A 21,514-nucleotide genomic window follows, 5' to 3' on the forward strand; every position below is an offset into this window, starting at 1 on the left:
CAGTATACTACAACGATTAGTACTGTATACTGTTTACAATTATTGTCTCATTTGTTCATGAAGTTTGGTGAAAAAAGAGCAAAGATCTAACTAGCATTAGTGAAAACACCTGTGTGGGTTTGCAGGGCCTTTGATTATCTATTTAAATAATAATAATCCCACAATGACAATGCTATCATCAGATGCAATCCCACAAATTACATGTGATGATAGCAAATCAAACATTTAAAATTATTTCATAGCTTAATCTGAATAATCAATGATTATTTTATATTATTTCAAACAGGGTAAAATCTGGATCCAACACATAGATCATGTTTAGATGAAGTAATGAAATTAAGAAAAATTAGTGTCTCCATGCAACATCAGTAAACAAAAAAAATGCAGTTAATAAAATAATGCAGGCAAGATATTTTTTAAAGATTTTCATTTATAATTTTAACAATTACACAATTTATACTCTGACATTATACATATTTACAGAAATAACATTCAAGTAGTTGTTATGTGTCATTCATAAGTCAGTAGGAAGCATTATTTATAAAAGCATCATATGAATGATATTAAATTACATTGTCTTCAAAGCTCTGGAACTGTTAAACTCCACTGATTGCTAAATTATCAATGCACTGCAGTCTTTATCCATAAATACAGAGAACACTGAAGAGGGTGTGTGAAGCTAACATGTTTGATCAAGCTAAAGTCACACGTTGTCCTGGTTTAAACGTGACTGACTGAAAAGATTTTCCATCTTCAGCACCTCCAAAGGCTTCATACCTAAGAAAAAAAACAATCAAAAAACAGATTAGTAGTCCGTTTATAATATATATATATACACACATCATATCTCCAGACTGTCATCTTAAAACACTAAATCCCAGCTCTGACTATATATAGATATTTGGTCCTTCACTTGACACCTTAGAGATGAGTCAGCAGCTGTATATAGTTAGTTGACTGCGCAATTTCTCTTCTCCAGCTCAGCTATAATTCCAGTGAACCCTCAAAATACACAACAAAGTAATTGCTCAATATTGTGAGAAGGTTTGTAATATTGACTCATATTTCTTTTTTGCTGCTGTTTCATGACAGCTGTGAAACACCAACTTTGTTATGCTCTTCATTTCTTCCTCTAGGTGAGACTTTAAATGGCTCATTATATGCTTGGTGAATTTCATAGCATATTGAAGCTATTAAAAAAACACTTTTTTTCCCAAAGCTAATGGACAACTGTGAAAATATTTTTTAAATTTATGGAGAGGAAACTGTTCCAGTGGTTTCATCTATGACCATTAGTGTCATTTGTATCGTTGTGACTGTTGCAGTGATGGCGGTGTCCTGATACTCACAATTTTGTGTATTTGTTCCAGTCGGCTTTGCTCAGAGATGGTCTGGTCACAGCCAGGGCAGAGTTCACGTGAGTTAGACACAGCAGCAGCCCCGACTGGCTGGAGGCTGAATGCACCCGGACACACTCCTCCTACACACAAACACACACAGAGTACTGTACAAGAGTAATAATGCACACAGTAGCAACATTTGGTGCTACAGTAGCCATGAGTGGAGTAGTATAAAGTAGAATAGAAGATAAGTATTACAAAGAGTGATATATAACTGACTCCTAAAGACTTAAAATAAGTATTGAACAGAGCCATAAAGACTTACATTGGTTCTCCTGTAGTTGTTCTTGATGTTATTGATGTCTTGTTGGAGGCGCTCCAGCTGCTCTGGGCCGAGCTCTTCATAGCCACTCTGAAGGGAGGACATGTAGGCGGGGGGCAGTGAGCTACCGGCGTCACGAACCGATGCTCCTGTGAAGTCATGGGTCATTGAGTCGGGTCCAGAGACACAATGAGAGTTCTGTGAAGGGCGGCAGAGGAGAGAAAATGGACACAAAAAATGAATTCAGAAATATCAAACCACTGCATTTAGGACCATTTAAATGCACAGGTTTGTGTTAATCAGTGTACTGTATATCTAGTATTTCAATATCACTACTGAAGACTGAAGTCAGAACTGAATTTTGTAAATGTTGAGGTCTTTGGCCACAAAAGTCTCTACAAAGTTTGCTGAATTAATTTGACAACATGTTTTGTTTGCTTTGGGATCACTGTAGTATTGTCGCTTTAGAATTAAATCAAGTCAGAGCGCTTGTTCCTAACCATGCTCAGTTAACTCAAGTTTTGCCCACAGGAATTAGCTGCAAATTGAATTAGATATTGCTTATGGACTTAAGTCTGTTAGCAGAGCTAATAGATTAATTGTGCATGCACGGAGGACTATGAAGCCTTTTTAATGAATAGTTCAGCATTTGGAGAAATATACACATAGTATTTGCTTACTCTCCAAGACTGATATGACAGGATTGATATCAATTACATGTCTAAGCACTGAGCTGGAAAATGTGCATCATTAGCTAAAGCTAGTCTGGCTCTGTCCAAAGTTCAAAAATACACTTACCAATCCAAATAGAAATTTTAAAATGACAATTTGTGATTTTCAGAGGAGTTATGCACTGCAACTATTTCTTAAACAAAATTGATACAAATGAGAGCTTGTGAGTGTTGAATGTTGGAAGGTGTTTTTTCACTTTGGACAGAGCCAGGCTAGCGTTTTTCCCAACTTCAAGTCTTTATGCTAAGTAGGCTAACCATGTCCTGACTCCATCCAGGGGTCTGTATCATGAGGCAAGTTCAAATTAGTGGGTTACTTGGCTTCAGTGAGCCTAATATTGGCAATCCTGGATAGCCAGTATCACCAAACTGGCTATCAAGGGACTCAGTTAACTTCATGACTGTGTTCATCATCAGGACCGTATATGAAGCACTTCATATGACATGAAATAAAACTGTGAACTTATTTTTTGCTGCTGCAATAATCTGATACGGTGAGGTTAAAGATGTCAATCTCATGTCTGTGCATGAGATATCAGTCTTATGCATTGACATCCCAGCTTGCTCTGGAACAGCTAATAACAACATAAAGTTGTGACCTCATTATTAGCTTGCAGCAATGTAATATGCATGATTTACATTTTGTGGAATTATACAGCATGTTATGTAGGAGTGAGTGCAGTTCATTTTAAGGTTGTGGTTTCAGACTAGATTGATTTTAAGTTTTGTTTGTCTTTGACCTCTTATATCTAAATAAAATATTGCTTAAAAAAAACTTTCTGGTGTTTTGCCAGCACTGCTTACCAATCCTGAAATTGGTGAATTCCCCAACTCTGACGCGTACGAACTTCCAAAGTAGAGTCTCCAGACGTTGCCGCAGTGATGTTCATCTTCTGCTTGGAGGTCACTGGGCTCCAGGAGAACCATGGACTGGTCCAGGCTCATGGCTTGGTCCCCCTCCCCCACTGAGTCATCTGAGCCACTGCTGTGGTTGGAGCCACTGCTGTGGTTCGGGAACATCATGGAGGACAGGCTCATGTCGCTGTCGGAGCCAGACGTCAGCTCCTGCGAGTGTCACACAGAAACAGAAAGGCAGACAAATCTTAGTTACACAAGTAAAAGACAACAGGTTAAAATTAATTTAGTTTAAGCTCATTCCGCCTCTGGCAGCCCTTACTGTTGAAGTTTTTTCAATTATATCCTTGTCACCATGGTTGAGGATAATTTGAATTATGTTGTAAACTGATAATGGATTCACAAGTACAGAGGCTCACATTCTGTTGTGCATACAAAACTCCTCATTTAATTAGCCTTGAGGGACAAAAAATAACGGTGCTTGGCTGCTTCAACATGAACCATAAATAACTTGAAAGTGGACAGGCCGACAGTTTCCTGTCTCTCTGCCTGTCTCTGCTTTAGCAGCCCAAGGTAACCTCATCCCAACACAACAAGCTCATCAGTGGTGGCACCTTTGAAATACAGCAGACTTACATGTGGTGTGCTGTTGCTCAGGCTGTTGTTGACAGCCTCCAGCTGGGCGTTGTAGAGCAGGGCTTTCAGGTCTGCCCCTGTAAACTGCTCTGTTGCTGCTGCCAGCTGTTCCAGGTCCACATCAGTAGCCAGCAGGATGCCGATGCTCAGAGCCTTCAGAATCTCTATACGAGCCTCCTGGAAACAGTTTAATAGTTGGATTTAACACCAAGGACCAGATTTGTATCATCACTGAACAGTATTTGGGTTTAATTTCAGGATTTCTACACAGTATTAATACTGTAGTGTTATTAAAACTGTTACTGAGTGTTTGTCTGTTTTGCTTTTTTTTTTTTTCAAATCAACAGACCAGATCAGGGGGAGGGCAGTAGAGGGACTTGTCCAGTCGTCCGGGTCTCAGCAGGGCTGGATCGATCAAATCAGGCCGACTGGTGGCTGCAAGCACATATACACCTACAAACACAAACATGAGGGATTCTCATTCATTTAAATTAGAAACACAACTACTTTATGCAGAATACTGCTGTATGACTCACCTTGCAGTCCCTCCACACCATCCAGCTGGGTGAGGAGCTGATTGACCACACGGTCGGTCACCCCCGTGCTGTCGTGGCCCCTCCTGGGGGCCAGAGAGTCAAACTCATCGAAGAACAGGATGCATGGTTTAGCAGCCTGCGCTCTGGAATGGACAAAGAAAATTATTCCCACTACATGAATGGCTGTTACTGGGATTTATAATTGCTATTAAATATCTGATGTTACTCATTATAATTAGCAGCTAAAAAGATCAGCTAAAGTCATAATAATAAAGTGGAGATGTGCTGTTGAGAGGAGTGGAAATGTTCACCAACCTTTGGAAGACGTCACGGACTCCCTGCTCACTGGCTCCAATGTACTTACTCAGAAGTTCAGGTCCCTGGGGAGAAGTAAAAATCCTGTGTCACTGAAGATACATGGTGCTCTGATAAATACACAGTATTCTTGTTGATGGTCAGAGCCAAAGCCCAACTTACCTTGATGCTGATGAAGTTCATACCACTATCTCTGGCTACAGCCCTGGCTAGCAGGGTCTTCCCTGTGCCAGGAGCTCCATACAGCAATACTCCTGAGCGATGGCGAATAGGAAGGTTGGAGAACAGGATGGGATACTGCAACAAACCAAAGTTATTATGAATATGTAAAGAAATTATGATATATTTCATTTCTGTTGATCTGTGTAAAATAATATCCTTACATCCACTGTTATTTAATGTAAAATATATAATAGTTATCTTGTCCTAAAAGCCATATCATTTCATATTATTTCATGCTGTTGTGAAGAACACTGCATTATACAGTGAAATAATCATCACTAACATTGCAGTCTTGAACCTACAAAAACAGATTTTTGGCCATTTTTTTGGTGGCAGCTCCTTTTATTGTATTATAATTACATCTGCATTTATCACTTAAGTGTGGTCATCCACACATGGAGACTATTCATTGCTTAAGTTTACAACAATTACCCACAAAGAGGGTGTTTAATAGTAAATGGTTTTGACCTGTTTTCAAGTCACAGTGAATCTTCCATCTGAATGAAAACAGAAAACATCAGATTTTCTTATTATTAGCTACACTGCTGACACTGACCTTAGCAGGGAGCATTATGGTGTCCATTAGCTGCTGTCGCACCTCTCTCAGCCCTCCCACCCTCTCAAGCCCAGCTCCACTCGGGGTATGGAGGTCTGCCCCCCACAGCGAGGGAGGTGTGAATCCTTTGAGAGCCTGTGCAAAGTCCCTCCATGACAGACACACACCTGAAAGATTAAAAGAGAGAAAATTACACACAAATTACTTTGAAATGGCACAATATAAAGACATTAGCTTAATTAGAGACATAAAATGATGAAGAGTTCAAAGGAACAAACACCTAGAAGTGATTTTTTATGTCACTTTATTATGAATTCTATAATTTTAGTGAGTCTTTGGTACCTTGTTCACTGTGTCCTCTTTGTACAGTGTTGGCATGGACAGCTCGCTCCAGCAGCAGTACCAGGTCTTGAGGCGTGTATCCCTCCGTCTCCCTGGCAACAACTCCAAGGTCAAGAGTCTGTAAGGTCTCCTCAGATAGGCTAGACCTCCTGAGGATCAGACGGCGCAGGATCTCTGCTCTCTGGGCCTGCAAACAATGACACATAGGCTGTTGGTTTCTTACCTCTTACCTTTCTCCGTGTGTGTGTGCGTATATCTGTGTGTGCTGACCTGGTCTGGCGGCTGGATGTGTGCGAAGCCCTGTACGAAGTGGGACCCCTGCACCTCTGTCAACAAGGGGTGGAGGGAGTGTTCGCTCTTGCTGGTGATGATGAGACATACCAGGCTGGAGTGAACTATCACCTCATCCACCACATCCTTCAAACCTGCAGCCACAAACAGACAAGAAGAACCAGCATCAAGAACTGTAATGGTTATCAGTTCTGTCTGTACTCATACATGACAACAAAAATTCCCCCACACACATACAAAGTACAGGATTTATGAGTTACTCTGTGCAATGTGCTGTTGAAGCAGCGCCTCGGGGCCGTGCTCGTGCTCTGGTGAGGTCTGTGCCCCTGTCATATGATCGAGGTCATCAAGTAGAACAACAGAGGGCTGCTTCCACTCCGCCTGTTCAAAAATATCCTGAAGCATCTGTCTCACAGTTTCTGCCCTTTTGCCTGAAGAAAAAAAAATCAAACATGACTTTGATGATAAATTCAATGTAATTTCAACTACTCTTCTTCAATGCAATGCATGTTCATAGAATATATGTCGACCTTGTAGATTTTTGCAGTCCACCACTTCCACATGTGCATCAAGATCTTCTCTAGCTTTCCTGCACAGGGCTCGGGACAGAGTGCTCTTTCCACTCCCCTGTGAAGACACAAAACAACAGAGCATATGTTACATAGTGCACAAAACAGCATTCAGTTACTTGGTTACTTTGATTCCTTATGAACCTGCCAACATTAGTAGAGATATCTGTGTTGTGAGAAGCAATATTCAAATAAATATCATTGTAATTAATGGAATTAGATACCTTAACACCAGTGATGAGTAGTGCTCCACCTTGGAGTCCCTGTCCAGTGGTACCCAGCTCTCTTGATAGGGGACTAGCCAGAAGACTGTGGGAGATGAACTCAAATCCAGTGTTGCTAAGCTCATTGATCCCACTGAGCAAAGACAAAGTATTAAGAAATATGAAGAGGAGGGAATACTGAATAAAACTGTTGCTTAAACCATACACAGGCTCACAAAAGAAGCTACAAACTTACCCAAGAATAGTGAGAGAGGGAAGCTCGGGGTTAGGTATTTTAGCTTCAGTTTTCACGGCTGGCATGGTTACTGGCTCTCTGTCTACCTGAGAGTGAAACACAGCACCAGAGAGGCTTTTAAGAAATTATGTTTCATCTATCATCAGCGCAGAATAAAGTACAGGAACACACATGGAATCTACATTAGAATATTGACGGGCAAATAAAAATAAACACATTCTAGTACCTGTATATTTTCCTTCTGTATAACAGATGATGCTAGTAGAAACAGCTGGTCTGGAGGATCGCTCTCTGGTTCCGGTTTCAACACAGTTAAAGCAAACTCTAACTTTGCTGTAATTTTTTTTTAAAAAAGGGAGGAGAACAGTTATGTTTTCTCACAGATGTAATTTTGATGTAGCAAACATATTATGATTTTTAGCCTTTGGTTTTCAACATTTTGGGGACTTAATCACACTCCCATCAGCAAATTTGTCTGTATATGATTTATGAGGTCATTTCTGTTAAGCTTGTGAAAGAAATACACAAATTAATCACCATCGGTTCCATGTAGGAGGATGGTGCCAAACCGTGCGGTCAGACAGGCTAAAGGTTCATGACTCTGAGTGTGCAGCCAACCGAGGAACGCTGTCTGGATCTCCTCATCGTCCTCCTCAGGCTGAAGAGATAATGTCAAAGATTACATGGACATAAGGGACAGACGTATATTATATGTTATGCAGCTTTGACAATTTAGCAATGTCAATACTAACAGCTGATCAAATTAAATGAAAGATTTGTCTTATAATTGATCATTTACACCTTAGACGGCAGCACTCACCAGTGGTTTCAGAGGCTGCAGGCGAATAGTGGAAGCTACTTTGATAGTTGATTTGACTGGCTTAATTCTTACTGCTGAATGTGGGATAATATTCAACCTGATGGCCAGGGGCTGTGGGATCTGGAAAAAAAATTTTGTAACAGATATGATAGCATATAAAGAAGCAGACTGATCTAAAAATAAAATAATTTAGTTAATCTGAAGTAAAAGGGGATAAATGGATTACATCTTTCTCTATTAGACAACATACTCACCCATACTCTACCAGAATGGATCGCTCCCTTGCTAGGACTTATCTGCTTGGCTGCCAGCTTATCAATACCATGGCACACCACCCTGACCACCATGGTTTGTTCTTCTTTCACCTCCTCTTTTCCATTCGCAGTAGCAGCAACTTTAGTAACACTTGTGTTCTTCTTTTTCTCCATAGCCTGCTTGGCTCTTTCCCTCACTTCTTTAGGTGAGGGAACTTTGGAGAGCAGGCCATATGTCACTGGGGACTGACCTCCATTTAATCCGTGGCTCCAGGAAAATAAATGAATAACGCCAGTTGTAACGTGGCTTATGGTGCAAAGAGAGTCGGGAGGTGCACCGCATACTCTGTAGATAGAGTCAGTGAGGAGGGCGGGGATGTCGGGTACAGGAGGTAACTCTTTAACTGGGTCATAAGTACCCTTTATCATGTAGCGTAACAGGCCCTTCAGGTCAGCTATGCCACCCCATTGGTGACTTTGAGGGACAGAGGAGGTACTTTCTAATGAGGATCCTGTGGGATCTGACAGGTTTGACTGGCTGTGAGGATGATGGTTCTGACTGGTTCTCATCGGAGAACCACTGAGGTTGCCAATTCCAGTGCGACTTTTTGGAGAAACAATGAGTTCTGTGAACTGCTCCAGGCGACCATAGGGCACAGATGGTGAAAGTGATGCTGCACAGAGTTAAAAAATAGATTGCACTGTGTTCATGAGTACAGTCTATGGATATAACCAAGTCATAACATTTTAACTAGTTGGAACAGAAGAGCCAAAGTATCTCCATATTGTTTGGTATCTTTCTGCACATACATTTTTCACTTTGACACAACACAAAGAGCAGTGTAATGAATAATTGCACAACTCTGACCTATTTGAATGTAGATGGCTGTGTGGCTGTCTACCCACACAGGAAACACGGCATTTTGGAAGACCACTCTGATCTGATCCAACAGCTGCTGCTCCAGTGCAGCACTGTGGAGCTCCTGGGGGTGTCAATCAAAGAAAAATGATGATAGAACATTTTTTCTCAGTGTGTTTTTAGGTCACCAGCTTTTCCCTGGTGGGTCCTTTTTTTTTTTTTTTACAGGGAACATCATGCTCTAATGATCTTCAGAAGAGTTTCAGGGAATTTGACCAAACTGTTGCTGTCAGAAAGGACATTAACATACAGTACCAGTCAAAAATTTAGACACATTCTGGGAAGATATCTTTGACTGGTACTGTACATTCTGTACTTCTACTGTGAAGACATTAGGGTACAGATTACTATAAGCACCCACCAAGATCTCCCAGTCATCAGACGACAGAGGCTCCACAAACACTTGATGTACTGATGAGACCTGGTGACATGGTCTCAGGAAGCCCTGAGGGAAAACACACAACTAGTCAGTACAAACACCTGGTCAGTCTAGAGAGTAACTGACTTTTACTGTCAACAGACTACCAGTTTGTACCATCTACTGTTGCACAGAATACACTAGAGCACAGGACTAATTCCTCACTGTGGAGCCCTACAGTACCTGTTCTCCATCTCTCAGGCCCAGCCTCTCTCCCAGTTGTCGACACAACTCCACTTGATGGCTGTCGAGGCTAGAGGAGGTTCTGTTTTGAGTCCAGCTGAGGAACACTGGAGATCCATGGCCCCAGGACAACTCCAAAGCCTGGTTCTGAGACAGACACAAAGCACATGTTCTTTTTGTTCACCCTAGTGCCTTATCTGTATCATAATCGTCCTTTTTCTGCCAACAAACAGGTTCACCTCATTCAAGTCACTTTACACAGTTTAGACTACCAATCAATGAACACAGGGCTGATTTCAAACAGAAAAGGAGAACTATCTCACGTCTGCTCCTTCATATGATATCACACAACTGTCATCTGAAAGACTGTGTTCTTCACACATTTATAAAGATGCTAATGGAATACAAGACAATGCAGTCATTTATAAGAAAGTATCGGCATGTACACAGTCTCCTGCTCCAATTCTAATGTAATGCTTTGTCACCACCAAGTGAGACTGGAAGGGAACTACTACAAAAAATGGTTAAGTCAAAATGGAAACCAGTAGTGAAATACTAATTACCACTGACATCCTTGATAGGATGTAGGATGGATGTTTCATTTGTCCACTCACTGTTACCATTTACCGTCCTTTTACATTCACGTTGACTCATGTATTATAAATATAGTGTATCCAATTCTCTGATAAAATTGTCATAATAAAAAATCAGCACTGCATGGTACTAACCCTGTTATATGTAAGCAAAAACTATTTGTAAGGTCCTATATTGCATTTATGTATACTCATCTATTAAAGCACAAGATAGTTTTTTATTAGGAGTTAAACATGCAGAGAATGGAGGGTCACTTTTACTATTTTCACAAGTGAATGAGTTAACCGACAGTAACATATGGCAACATACACTGGATATTTTATTCTGATGCTGGTACTTATATATTAATATTTATATTTATTGTAACTCAATTGCTGCTGACTGAGTTTGTCTTCTAATTCATCTTTTCTTATCTACATATTATTCTAGACATATTGTCTATTTTTCTTTTGCACTGTTTTGGTGTCGGGGAAAAACCATTTCGTTTTTATGTATGCAAACACACAAAAATAACAAATAAAGGATCCTTGAAATATTAATTCCACAACGAACAAACACAAGAACGTTTGTTTTCGTTAACATTTTTGTGTTTTTGTTTCACCAAACTGAACTTCCACTATTATTAGCTGCCTGGATAAGTTAGCTAGCTAAGCTAACTTACCTCGTTCAGGGAGAGATGTGAAACCAACTTGTAGGGGAGGTGAAGAAAGCAGTTTTTTGTGTTGTTAAAAACAACCGTTACGGGTTGGATGCCCTGATTGCTAAACATAGCCGTCACATAGCCTGACTAACTGTAAATGCCACACAGGTTGGTCTGCTGACGTTAAATGTGCAACAAACTCATAATCGATCGATGTGCTCTGACTGTGTTTACTTAGCGAGACAAAAGTAGCTGATATCCAGAGACCATCGAGCTGCTTCTTCTTCTTTTATTTTAGGTTTATTGGCGGTTGGCAATCAACGAATTGATGCATTTACGCCACCAGCTGGTGGAGTGTGGATCAGAAAGTCTAGTATTTACAATATTCACATAAAAAAAAACTCATCTTCTCAGTCAAATTAGTTAGACTAGGAGACTGAAAGGATTTGATAACACTTGTTTTTTGAGTTCTTCTGTAGAATATCTATTAAATCAAAGTGTACTTTTATCTTTCTGAGGTTTTGAATCTATATTATTATTATCATTGTTATTGTTTTTATTGTTATTATGCTTCTCTGTGTCTCTCTCCCCCTCCCTCCTTCTTTCTCTCTCAATCCAACCGGTCAAGGCAGATGGCCGCCCACCAATGGCCCAATCCTGTTTGATGTTTCTTCCCATTAAAGGGGAGTTTTTCCTTGCCAAGTGCTTGCGCTTGGGGAAATTGTTGGGTCTCTAAATTAAAGAGTACGGTCTAGACCTGCTCTATGTGAAAAATGCCCTAAGATAACTTTTATTATGATTTGGCGCTATATAAATAAAAATAGAATTGAACTGAAAATTGAATTGAATCAGATGCCTTCTTTCTGTCTCATATTTCTGACAGTGTAGCGTAACATGCTGTACTGTTTCCTCTTGCCCACAGTATTCACATCTGCCTGTATTATGTTTACCTATTTTGAATAATGTACTGTTTGGTCCTGTGTGTCCAAATCTAAGTCTTGATGTTATTGTCTCATCTCTCCTTTTCCTTCCTGCACACATTTCTCCTACTTTCATTTGAACTCTGTAAACCCATCATCCGTTCCTCTCTTCCTCCCATTGCTTTTTCCATCTTTCCTTCAATCTCTGCTTAATAATACTCTTAAATTTCTGTCTTGCTGACGCTAACTGCCAAATCAATGTGATGATTTTTTGTGACCTCCCTTGCAACCTTATCCGCCATTTCATTTCCTTTGGTACCAATATGTGCCAGTAACCATAAAAACATTACTGCAAGATCCATTATTTGAATTCTGTATAATGTTTGTTGTACTTTTATCAAAATGTCTGGTCTGCTGTCTGAATGACTGTACTGTAAACTGGCTAGAGATGACCTTGAATGAGAACAAATGATTGCTCTCAATGGTCTTGTATCCTCTATCCACTGCACTGCTGACAATATTGCAAGCATTTCTCCTGTGTAAACTCATAATTCCTAACTGATCCTATTCCCTACTTTGAGATGAAACTCTGGAACAATAAATACTACTTTTTTATCTTTATTTTTTTGTGTTTGTTAGTTTAAGGGAACAGATAACTCTGATTCACACTCACAGAAGAGAACAAAGCTGATAGGAGAAATGTAACAATCAGAACACTGTAGGAGTTAATTGACTCCAGCAGATGGCAGTAATGCGACGACATGGAAGCCAACTGCCGTCCGTTAAAACACCAAAGAAGAAGAAGAAACTGTTTCCTGAAACATGGCGGCCCCTAGCAACAACAACTCAGGCTGCTGGGGAGTCCCAGAGGTTTACAAACACCACGAACAGCGGAAAGTATGCATTTCTCGACCAAAATATAGAGAGGGAAGAAAAGCTAAATCTGTTAAGGTAAGAGTACGTTACTATCTGTAAATATCAAGAAGGAAAAGACACAATATATCTGAAGCTATGAGGCACTGCGACTCCTAACCAGAGTGTAGCTTAAATCTATTAAAGTTATATAAAAACTACACAGATAACCTGTCCACCCATAATCGTCCTACCGATACTACTGAGAATACTGTTGTCTTTTCTCCTACAATGTAACTTAACGTAGAGTATCGAGTGTCTGCGGTCAGCTGTTGACATTAAGTTTTGTGTGTTGTCAGGTGTACACCATCAACTTAGAGTCCCGTTACCTGATGGTCCAGGGGGTCCCAGCTATCGGAGTGATGACAGAGCTGATCCAGCTGTGTGCCTTGTATGGAGCTGTGGAGGAGTACAGGCCCCTGGACGAGTATCCAGCTGAGGCGTTCACAGAGGTTTATCTTGTCAAGTTCCAGAAACTCACCAGTGCCAGGTTCATGATGAAGACAACCATGTCAATCATACTGCATTACTGGCAACAGGGAAAAGACCTTCTGAATCAGCCTGTTTCAATTTCTCTGTTTCAGAGCAGCCAAACGACACATGGATGAGAAGAGCTTCTTTGGTGGTGTGCTGCATGTGTGCTACGTCCCTGAATATGAGACTGTGGAGGACACCAGACTGAAGCTGCAGGACCGGAGGAGATACATAATAAGGGCAGCTCAGAATAAAGGTACATTTTGACATCAAATATAAATGTACTCTAAAAGAAGCTTGTTGCACACAGGTTTTTAAGGCACATACACTAGCCCTGAAAAAAACCTTAATTTGAGTAAAGCCTTGTTTTTTGTGTGTGTTCGTCTCAGCTTTCTGTTGCTGTTTGTTTTGTTTTGGAATTTTTTTCTTCTCCCTCCTCTTATTCCCCTCTCGGATATTACTATTGAAATAGTTGCTGATTAATTTTCTCTCTATCGACTAATCGATTGATTAATCATTGCTGCTCTAGTTGGAATGATAATTAAACCTTAATTTGAACCATTTGTTGATACTATGTTTCCTCTTTTATTATTGCTACAAAGCCAGAGAAAAGGAAGAGGAGCAGGCAGTGAACAAGGAGCCCACACCATCAGACACCACATCAGAGAAGATCACTGCTAGACACGAGCAAACATCTGACTGTGATAATACAGGAGAGAGTTCAAATGTGGGCCATTATTCAAGCTTTCCTTTACTGCCGTTACCACCCCAGGAACATCATTACTACGGACATAAAAATCAACTTGGGACTTTAACAACAGAGGTCAAAATGGGGACATTACATAATGCCATCATTGACACAAAACAGCAGCCAGAGCAGAGTTCAAGCTCCAGCCAAACGTCTTCACATAATGACAAAGACACAGAACACAGACTGGCCTCTGCAGTCAGATTTGTACCAAGGACTACACACTTGGAGAACAGAAAACGCAAGATGGAAGAGGTTGCGGAGCACTCACTGACAGACGTTACCGGCAAAAATGAGCCACTAATCGGGCCCAAACTACCAGACCAACCTAAACTGGACATGGAGGATGCATCGTTGAACACAACTGTCAACCTGATCAGGAACACAATGAAACAGGTTAGCCCATATCTGATGTTTTAATAGGAATTCGGAACAAAATGAGTTATTCATTGTAGTCTAAATGCCGTAATTTATATCAGTAAAATCAATGTCATCTTTTTTAGGTGGGATCTGTTCCTGACGTCAAACCAGTGGAGAAAAAGATGAAACCACGTCGCCGGATTTGATCAAACCAGCTGTCTTAGTGTTGGACAACCACGAAAAATGAACATTCAAATTGTTTCTTTTGGCAACTTCTTTTAATTTACACATTTTGCATCAAAGTGGAAACAGCTATTAACAATTTTATTAAAGAATATGCAGCTGAAAGTGCACATGACTATTATTTCACCATTGGTCCAGTTGATCGTGAAATACGTGCTGCTCAAATATCTCAATACCCTAAAAAAAGAAGGAAAACAGAACATAAGATTAAGAATATTTGACTTGGTAATTTAAGCTGTTACGGTTTTCAAAGGCCTTTTAATCTGTGATTACCGTGGAGTCGGGGAGGCACGTTCCAAAAGCTTCAAGCAACAGGTTCTCCTCTCTCACTGCATTCTCAAAGTCTGCAAAAGACAGCCTGCCATCATGGTCATGGTCCTATGAATGGAAACAACATCGGAAATGTGCTTGCGGTCAACTTCTCTTTCATCAAGGTGTTAATAAATTAGAAAGTTAGGTACAGAGAATTATCTTACATATTGCTTCCATGAAGCATTAAAATGTGAAGCTCGTTTGGAGCTTTGAGTGTGCAGAAATAACTCACAGGTTTGTACAAATAGACCATGATGTTTGAGCAGTAAATGTCTCACCATCTTCTTCAGTGTGATCTCCACCAGGTCTTTGATTCCCTCATCAGGGTCCTCCTCAATGGGCTGTCTGATGAGGCTGTTCTTCAGCATATGAAACATCTCCTCCCTGGAGATGTAGTTGTCACCGTTCAAGTCGTACACATGAAAGCAGTCTGAGGCGTGAAAACAGAGAAGAGTTATTAGCTGGATAATACATTGTTACTCAGATTTATTACGTGTATGTATGCATGTTTAGCCCTGAAAGTCAGATTGAGAACTTACATTTTATTTTTTCATCCAAGGTCCCACGAAGAAAAACCGACAGCCCCTCAACCCACTCTTTCATACTAATAAAGCCGTCATTGTCTTTGTCAAATGTCCTGAAGACTGGAGGACAGATCATTAGCGATATTCAGGGCATGTTTATGTAACCAGACAGTCATAAGGACTCTAAATGACTGCAGGATATTTGTGAATCATTGTTTCTGTCCTTGGAAATATAAAATGACTCATATTTTGCAAAATATCAGTCAGCAATAGACAGATAGCAGTGGAAGAAGTATTCAGATCCTTTACTTATGTAAAAGTACTAATACAACAATGTAAAATACTCCATTATAAGTAAAAGTCCTGCCTGAAAAATCCTACTTAAGTAAAAGCACATAAGTATTATCAGCTTGATGTAGTTAAAGTACTGCAGTAAAAGTAGTGGTTTGGTCCCTCTGATTGATATATTATTATATATGACGTCATTAAATTATTAATATTGAAGCATCAGTGTTAGAGCAGCATGTTACTGTTGTAGCTGCTGGAGGTGGAGCTAGTTTGAACTACTTTATATACAGTTAGCTCAGTTTAGTACAGTGGTTCCCAACCTAGGGGTCAGGCCCCTCCAAAGGGTCATCAGATAAACCAGAGGGGTCGTGAAATGATTAATGGAGAGGAAAGAAGAACAACGTTCTAATAAACAAATCTGTTTTCAGTTTTTAGACTTTTTTATCTGATCTTTGATTTTTGCTGAAATATTGGATCATTTGAACATTTATTGAAATTAAACCATGTGAGAAGTTTAGAGAGAAAAATCACTATTTGGTGGAGCTGTTAACAGCTCATAGACATCTGAAATGTGACCCCAACTACACACTGCTTTTTGTAAAACATCAAAAGTCAAACAGGTTGGAAACCACTAGTTTCATCTTTAACAATGTGTTGTATTTTAAAAGCTTGTTATATTATCCATTGTGTCAAATCTTCATCTGAAAAGTAACTAAAGCTGTCAGATAAATGTAGTGTAGTAGAAAGTACAATATTTCCCTCTGAAATGTAGTGGAGTGGAAATATAAAGTAGCATCAAATGGAAATACTCGATTACATTACCAGTACAAGCACCTCAAAAGTGTACTTAAGTACAGAACTTGAGTAAATGTACTTAGTTACGGAGGCAGATTACCTCCATCCATGATCATGTCGTCAGTCATCCCAAAGCTGTTGTGCAGGATGCTCCTGAACCTGCCTCTGTCCAGGCCGCTGGCGGCTCTTCCAGGGACTGCCGGCTCCCCCAGCAGGACGTCAAACTCTCGGATAAGGCAGGCAACCTCTGTTTTATTGACTGAGATCATAAGAATAGACTATTTACATTTCTTAAGTAGCGTGTTTGCTAAATAAAATACAAATCTATACAGCGGAGGATGCGCCTAGCTAGAACATTAGCTTAGTATAGCACCAGATAACGAGGCAGAGTGGAGTTAAAATAATACTCACAGTGGTCCACTTGTTTTGAGATTGTTTCAGCCAGGGTTTGTATCAGTTTTCTGTTCATAGCAGACATTTCCGACATGTTTAGAAACAGGACTCAGGACAGGCAGAGCAGCAGTGGTCCGACCAGAGCGATGTTGACATGTCGTCGCCATGGCGACAGCGTAGCACCACTGCTTGAAAAGTTAAGTTTGTGCTGTTCAACAGCTCTCACATAAAGCAGGAGAAAAATATCTGCTGTGGCTGTACAAAGTAAATACATTTTCAAATGCCTGTATGAACTATTTTTTTGCATCTGTCAGTGTGATTTGTGCCTGCTCTTTCTCTGTTGGGAGTTTATTGAGAAAGCGCTCTCACAAATGTTATAATTTCTCTTGACCTGAAATCAAAAACTTTATTTATCCTCCTTCTTTCTGTAGTTACTCCATATGTTTTTGTTTTTTTTTAATCTACCAGTGTAATTCCTTCTTTCCATTGTTACTTGTTCTTTCCATTGTAAAATCCAGTCACATTATTCCTGCTAAATAGCCTATGTATAAAGATTAAACAAAATTTTAATCAGGGATTATAAAACATTAGTTTCATAAGAAGGTCTTATCTGTTACATTTAAATGCAAATAAAAGATGATGTGAAGAGACACTAAGCCTATATGATTATTGTGAGAAAAATCTTTACCACCTGAAAGGTATTAGTCCGGATTTTACATATGAAAAAGATGATTTGACCTTTAAATTCATAACTAATTTACACACAAAAGCTATTGGAACCCATCATCTCCTTTTCCTTTCATTTTATAAGGGCATATTTGCCCTTTTTTTAATCATTATCTCATTAACCCTGGATTTCAAAACTCTCATGAAGGCATTCCAACTGAACCTCTTCTTGAGACACTCCTCATGCCTAAACTCATCTCCCCTGTATGTACAGCCATGTGTTTTGTCATCAAATTATTTCGACTGAACTGTTTCCCACACACTTTGCAGCTGTAGGGTTTCTCCCCTGTATGGATTCTCATATGTACGTTCAAATTGCCCACATGGCGGAACTCTTTCCCACAGATCCTGCAGCGGTACGGCTTATCCTCGGTGTGAATCCTCATGTGCACGATCACGCTGTTGCCGTGTCGAAATTCCTTACCACACACTTCACAGTTGAACAGTTTCTCCCCGGTGTGGATACGAGTGTGTGTGGCCAGGTGAACGCTGCGGCTGAATTCTTTGCCACAGAAACGACAGCAGTAGGATTTGCCGTTTCTCTTTGCGTCTTGGTTTGGTGGAGTCGGGGTGTGTGGTTCACAACTTTTAGTCAACTGTTTTTTCCTTGTGCGGCTCTTTGTGTGGACTTTCACATCTTTACTGGTGCTGTAGCCTGTTTCTAAACTCAACTCAGACTCCATGTTACTGAGAGTTACTGAACAATCTGGCAAAAAAGTGCAACATTCAGTGCTTGGTTGAGGATTTCCCTCCTCTCTGTGGTCAGCAGAGGAACTGAGTTCAGGCTTTCTGTCTTCAATTCCTGTGTCATGACTTTGCAGTTCTGAATAAATGCAGACAGGAGGGAATTTAAAGGTGTTGGCGCCAGTTCCCTCAGTGTCTGGACTGCTCCATGACCCCTGCTGTTCTTGTTTGATTGCTGGAGGTTCTTGGACCAGCAGGTCACAGTCCTCCTGGCCCACAGCGGAGTTGTTGTGGCAGCTCTCAGGACTCCACGCCTGCTGGTAGAGTTCCTGCACCCCTGCACAGACAAAAACCTGAGGTGGATCTGTTGAGAGGAAAGAGTGAGATATTTGTTTAAACTCAGTTTCCCTTTTACTCATGGATTACAGTTTACCTTAATATCAGCACTTTATTATCCAGTCAAGCATGTATAAAAGAGGGGCTGCAACTAAAGACTATTTTCACTATTGATTAATCTGCCGATTATTTTCACAATTAATTGTTTATTCTAAAAAATGTTAAAAGCTAGTGAAAATATTGCATTTACAATTTCTTCAGATATTTAATTCACTGTCATATGTGACAAAGAAAAACAGAAAAATGTATATTTGAGAAGCAGGAACCAGAAAATGTTTTGCTTGAAAAGTGATTAAAACTCTTATTCGAGGATCAAAATAGTTGCCAGTTAATTTTCTGTTGATCAACTAATCGATTAATTGTTGTAGCTTTACATGAAAGAGAGAAAAGTTATAGTGTTTCAAAAGTGGGAGTCCATTTCTAAGACTCTTAACCTTTTTTTTTTTTTAATGAAATCATGTAATCGCAGTGTCTCTAGTTGTAGTTAGTCCAGGAACCTTTGTTGCATGTCATCCCTCATCTCTCCCCTCATTTCCTGTCAGCTCTCCTTTGTGTCCAACATAATAAAGCCAAAAATACTCGTACTTATTTAAAGATAATTATAATTCTTAGTTAAAGCTGCATTTAACGATTTTTGTCCACTTGAGGTCACAAAGTAGACTTTCAAACTCCTCACAAGCTGGTGGACGGTTGCTGACTTAAGGGGAAGACTTAAGGAGAGCTTCTAGCCTGGGTGGTCAGATGTAGGGGGGCAGGAGGGCTGGTCTTATCACACTCTTGTCCACACACTGCATTCTGTATTCCTGGATAAATAACTCCCATCACTGCTTGTACCAGAGCCGAGGGACATTCTAGCTGTATCTTCCTCTCTGGCAGCATCAGGTCCTACACACTGGAGGTACACTCAAAGGGGCTCCACTGAAGCAGGAAGGGCACCGTTTACTGGTAGCACTGATCACAGGGCTTTGTGATCATCCATTGCATCACAGGGGTAGCTCTGAGTTAAGTTATTAAGATAATTGAATTGTTTGTGTTAGACTGCTTGTTGGTAAGCATGAACAATGAATAGTTGAGTTATCAAACTTACAAATGAAGCCTGTGTGACAGTAATTTTCTCTCTCCAGTTAAGGTCACGCTTTGACAAATTGTCTACTTGTTGTACTTAACTAAAAGAAGTACAATATCCTTCGTCCTGGCGACTGCACTCTGATGCAGGTCTGTCTCAGTAATGATTTTCTTGATGTACAGGTCTTCAGCTGCTGGTGTCTCTTCATGTCTGCTGGTCTGGTTTTAGTGTAGATAGTGTAGTGGCAGCAAATAAAATTTGCACTCAAACTCATCAACTAGAGCTGCTCACACACTTAGAGGGGAAACTTTCAACACATTAGAGACAATGTACAAAGTTCCTTATTAAGTTGGTTAGTATGTGTTGTTACAAGACCAAACAATATCATCAAAAGCATGAATGAGTGCTGAGATTGGTGACTACAAGATTACAAATCCACAAGATTTTTTTCCCCGTTTTGTATGAGTACAACATGTTGTTTTTGATTTTAAAAATTAACATTTTCTGGTCATGGACCGATACAAATACCCTCATGATTGTGTTCTATTGATCACCGATTGCGTTATCTATTATCAGTGGTGGACGAAGTACTCAGATCCTTTACTTAAGTAAAAGCAGAAATACTGTCGTTGAAAAATACTCAATTACAAGTAAAAGTCCTGAATTGAAAATGTTACTTAAGTAAAAGTACAGAGGTGTTATCAGCAAAATGTACTTAAAGTATCAAAAGTAAAAGTACTCCTTATGTGGACTGTTATATTATTATAGTATATTCTAATGTTTGTTTCTATCACTAACAAGTACATGTGAGAGTATTTTAATGTTGTAGTTTATTGACATAGAGCCGATTTTAGATACTTTGGATAGATGAATAGTAATAGAACTGCATCATATTATATTATATATAAGTGTACTCTTTATATAGCACCTTTCACACAAAGTGCTTTAAAAAGAAAACATAAGATCAACAATTTAAACAACAGAATATTAAAATATATTATTTTATGTAAAATCTTCATCTGAAAAGTGACTAATGCTGTCAAATAAATGTAGTGGAGTAGAAAGTACAATATTTCCCTCTGAAATGTAGAGGAGTGGAAGTATAAAGTAGCATCAAATGGAAATACTCAAGTAAAGTACAAGTACCTCAAAGTTGGACTCAAGTAGTAGTAGAGTACTTGAGTAAATGTACTTAGTTACTTTCCTCCATTGTCCACTATGCGCTGCTATAACTTATTCTGACACGTTTAGCAGGTCAGAAAACCTCAATAACTAACTTGGCCTAGAGCCTGAGGAGTATATACAATATTCTTTAAATCAAACCTTTGCTGTGTAAGTGCACCTCTTCTTTAAGTCCATGATGGTTACTGTCCTGTTTGAAGCGAGCAGTTTCCTCCTCAGCCTCTGTTAACGTCCTCTGCACCGCTGCAAAGATCTCCTCTGCAGCTGCACTCAGCCGCTCACTGATGAACAGTCTCAGCAGCTGCATCTGAGACATTTTTAACAACTATCAACCCTCTTCTACAGCACAATGCCCACCAGTGTCAGTGTGTCAAGCTGAACAGAGTGAAGCATATGCTTCCAGTAACAACTGTCAAAATAAATGTATTATCAAGTAAATTAAACTTTTTTTTTCTTTTTTTTTTTGCAAAAGAGGCCATTCACAGGTTA

At 39.8% G+C, this 21,514-nt stretch overlaps 3 protein-coding genes across 5 annotated transcripts; 1 reads left to right on the top strand and 2 right to left on the bottom strand.

The window, feature by feature from the left end:
* Window positions 1-410: 410 nt before the first annotated feature.
* On the bottom strand, window positions 411-11,291 carry pex1 (peroxisomal biogenesis factor 1). 2 transcript variants are annotated; one of them, XM_044336320.1, is made up of 24 exons: window positions 11,024-11,290; window positions 9,769-9,915; window positions 9,529-9,612; window positions 9,117-9,231; window positions 8,249-8,922; window positions 7,995-8,114; window positions 7,712-7,832; window positions 7,401-7,507; window positions 7,175-7,260; window positions 6,940-7,072; window positions 6,677-6,773; window positions 6,407-6,577; window positions 6,126-6,280; window positions 5,856-6,042; window positions 5,514-5,680; window positions 4,898-5,032; window positions 4,736-4,800; window positions 4,421-4,563; window positions 4,234-4,337; window positions 3,885-4,061; window positions 3,198-3,458; window positions 1,666-1,860; window positions 1,350-1,480; window positions 411-777 (listed from the first exon to the last, which is right to left on the bottom strand). In XM_044336320.1, the coding sequence occupies exons 1-24, from the start codon at window positions 11,129-11,131 to the stop codon at window positions 693-695; spliced, it is 3,768 nt and encodes a 1,255-aa protein (XP_044192255.1). In that variant the 5' UTR covers window positions 11,132-11,290; the 3' UTR covers window positions 411-692. The 2 variants fall into 2 exon arrangements, with proteins under 2 accessions (XP_044192255.1, XP_044192256.1); XM_044336321.1 differs by lacking the exon at window positions 411-777 and having other exon boundaries at window positions 1,421-1,504; window positions 11,024-11,291.
* Window positions 11,292-12,726: 1,435 nt separating this feature from the next.
* Window positions 12,727-14,767, top strand: rbm48 (RNA binding motif protein 48). Its single transcript, XM_044336585.1, has 5 exons — window positions 12,727-12,873; window positions 13,134-13,324; window positions 13,419-13,564; window positions 13,911-14,452; window positions 14,560-14,767. Exons 1-5 carry the CDS (start codon window positions 12,745-12,747, stop codon window positions 14,620-14,622), a joined length of 1,071 nt encoding a protein of 356 aa, XP_044192520.1. The 5' UTR covers window positions 12,727-12,744; the 3' UTR covers window positions 14,623-14,767.
* On the bottom strand, window positions 14,724-21,381 carry efcab1 (EF-hand calcium binding domain 1). 2 transcript variants are annotated; one of them, XM_044336584.1, is made up of 7 exons: window positions 21,167-21,338; window positions 16,990-18,745; window positions 16,679-16,837; window positions 15,511-15,615; window positions 15,250-15,401; window positions 14,933-15,037; window positions 14,724-14,836 (listed from the first exon to the last, which is right to left on the bottom strand). In XM_044336584.1, exons 2-7 carry the CDS (start codon window positions 17,063-17,065, stop codon window positions 14,783-14,785), a joined length of 651 nt encoding a protein of 216 aa, XP_044192519.1. In that variant the 5' UTR covers window positions 17,066-18,745; window positions 21,167-21,338; the 3' UTR covers window positions 14,724-14,782. The 2 variants fall into 2 exon arrangements, with proteins under 2 accessions (XP_044192519.1, XP_044192518.1); XM_044336583.1 differs by lacking the exons at window positions 14,724-14,836; window positions 14,933-15,037; window positions 15,250-15,401; window positions 15,511-15,615; window positions 16,679-16,837 and having other exon boundaries at window positions 17,804-18,745; window positions 21,167-21,381.
* Window positions 21,382-21,514: the final 133 nt, after the last annotated feature.

Source organism: Thunnus albacares, chromosome 19 (assembly GCF_914725855.1).
Source record: "Thunnus albacares chromosome 19, fThuAlb1.1, whole genome shotgun sequence".
In the NCBI taxonomy this organism is placed as follows: Eukaryota; Metazoa; Chordata; class Actinopteri; order Scombriformes; family Scombridae; genus Thunnus; species Thunnus albacares.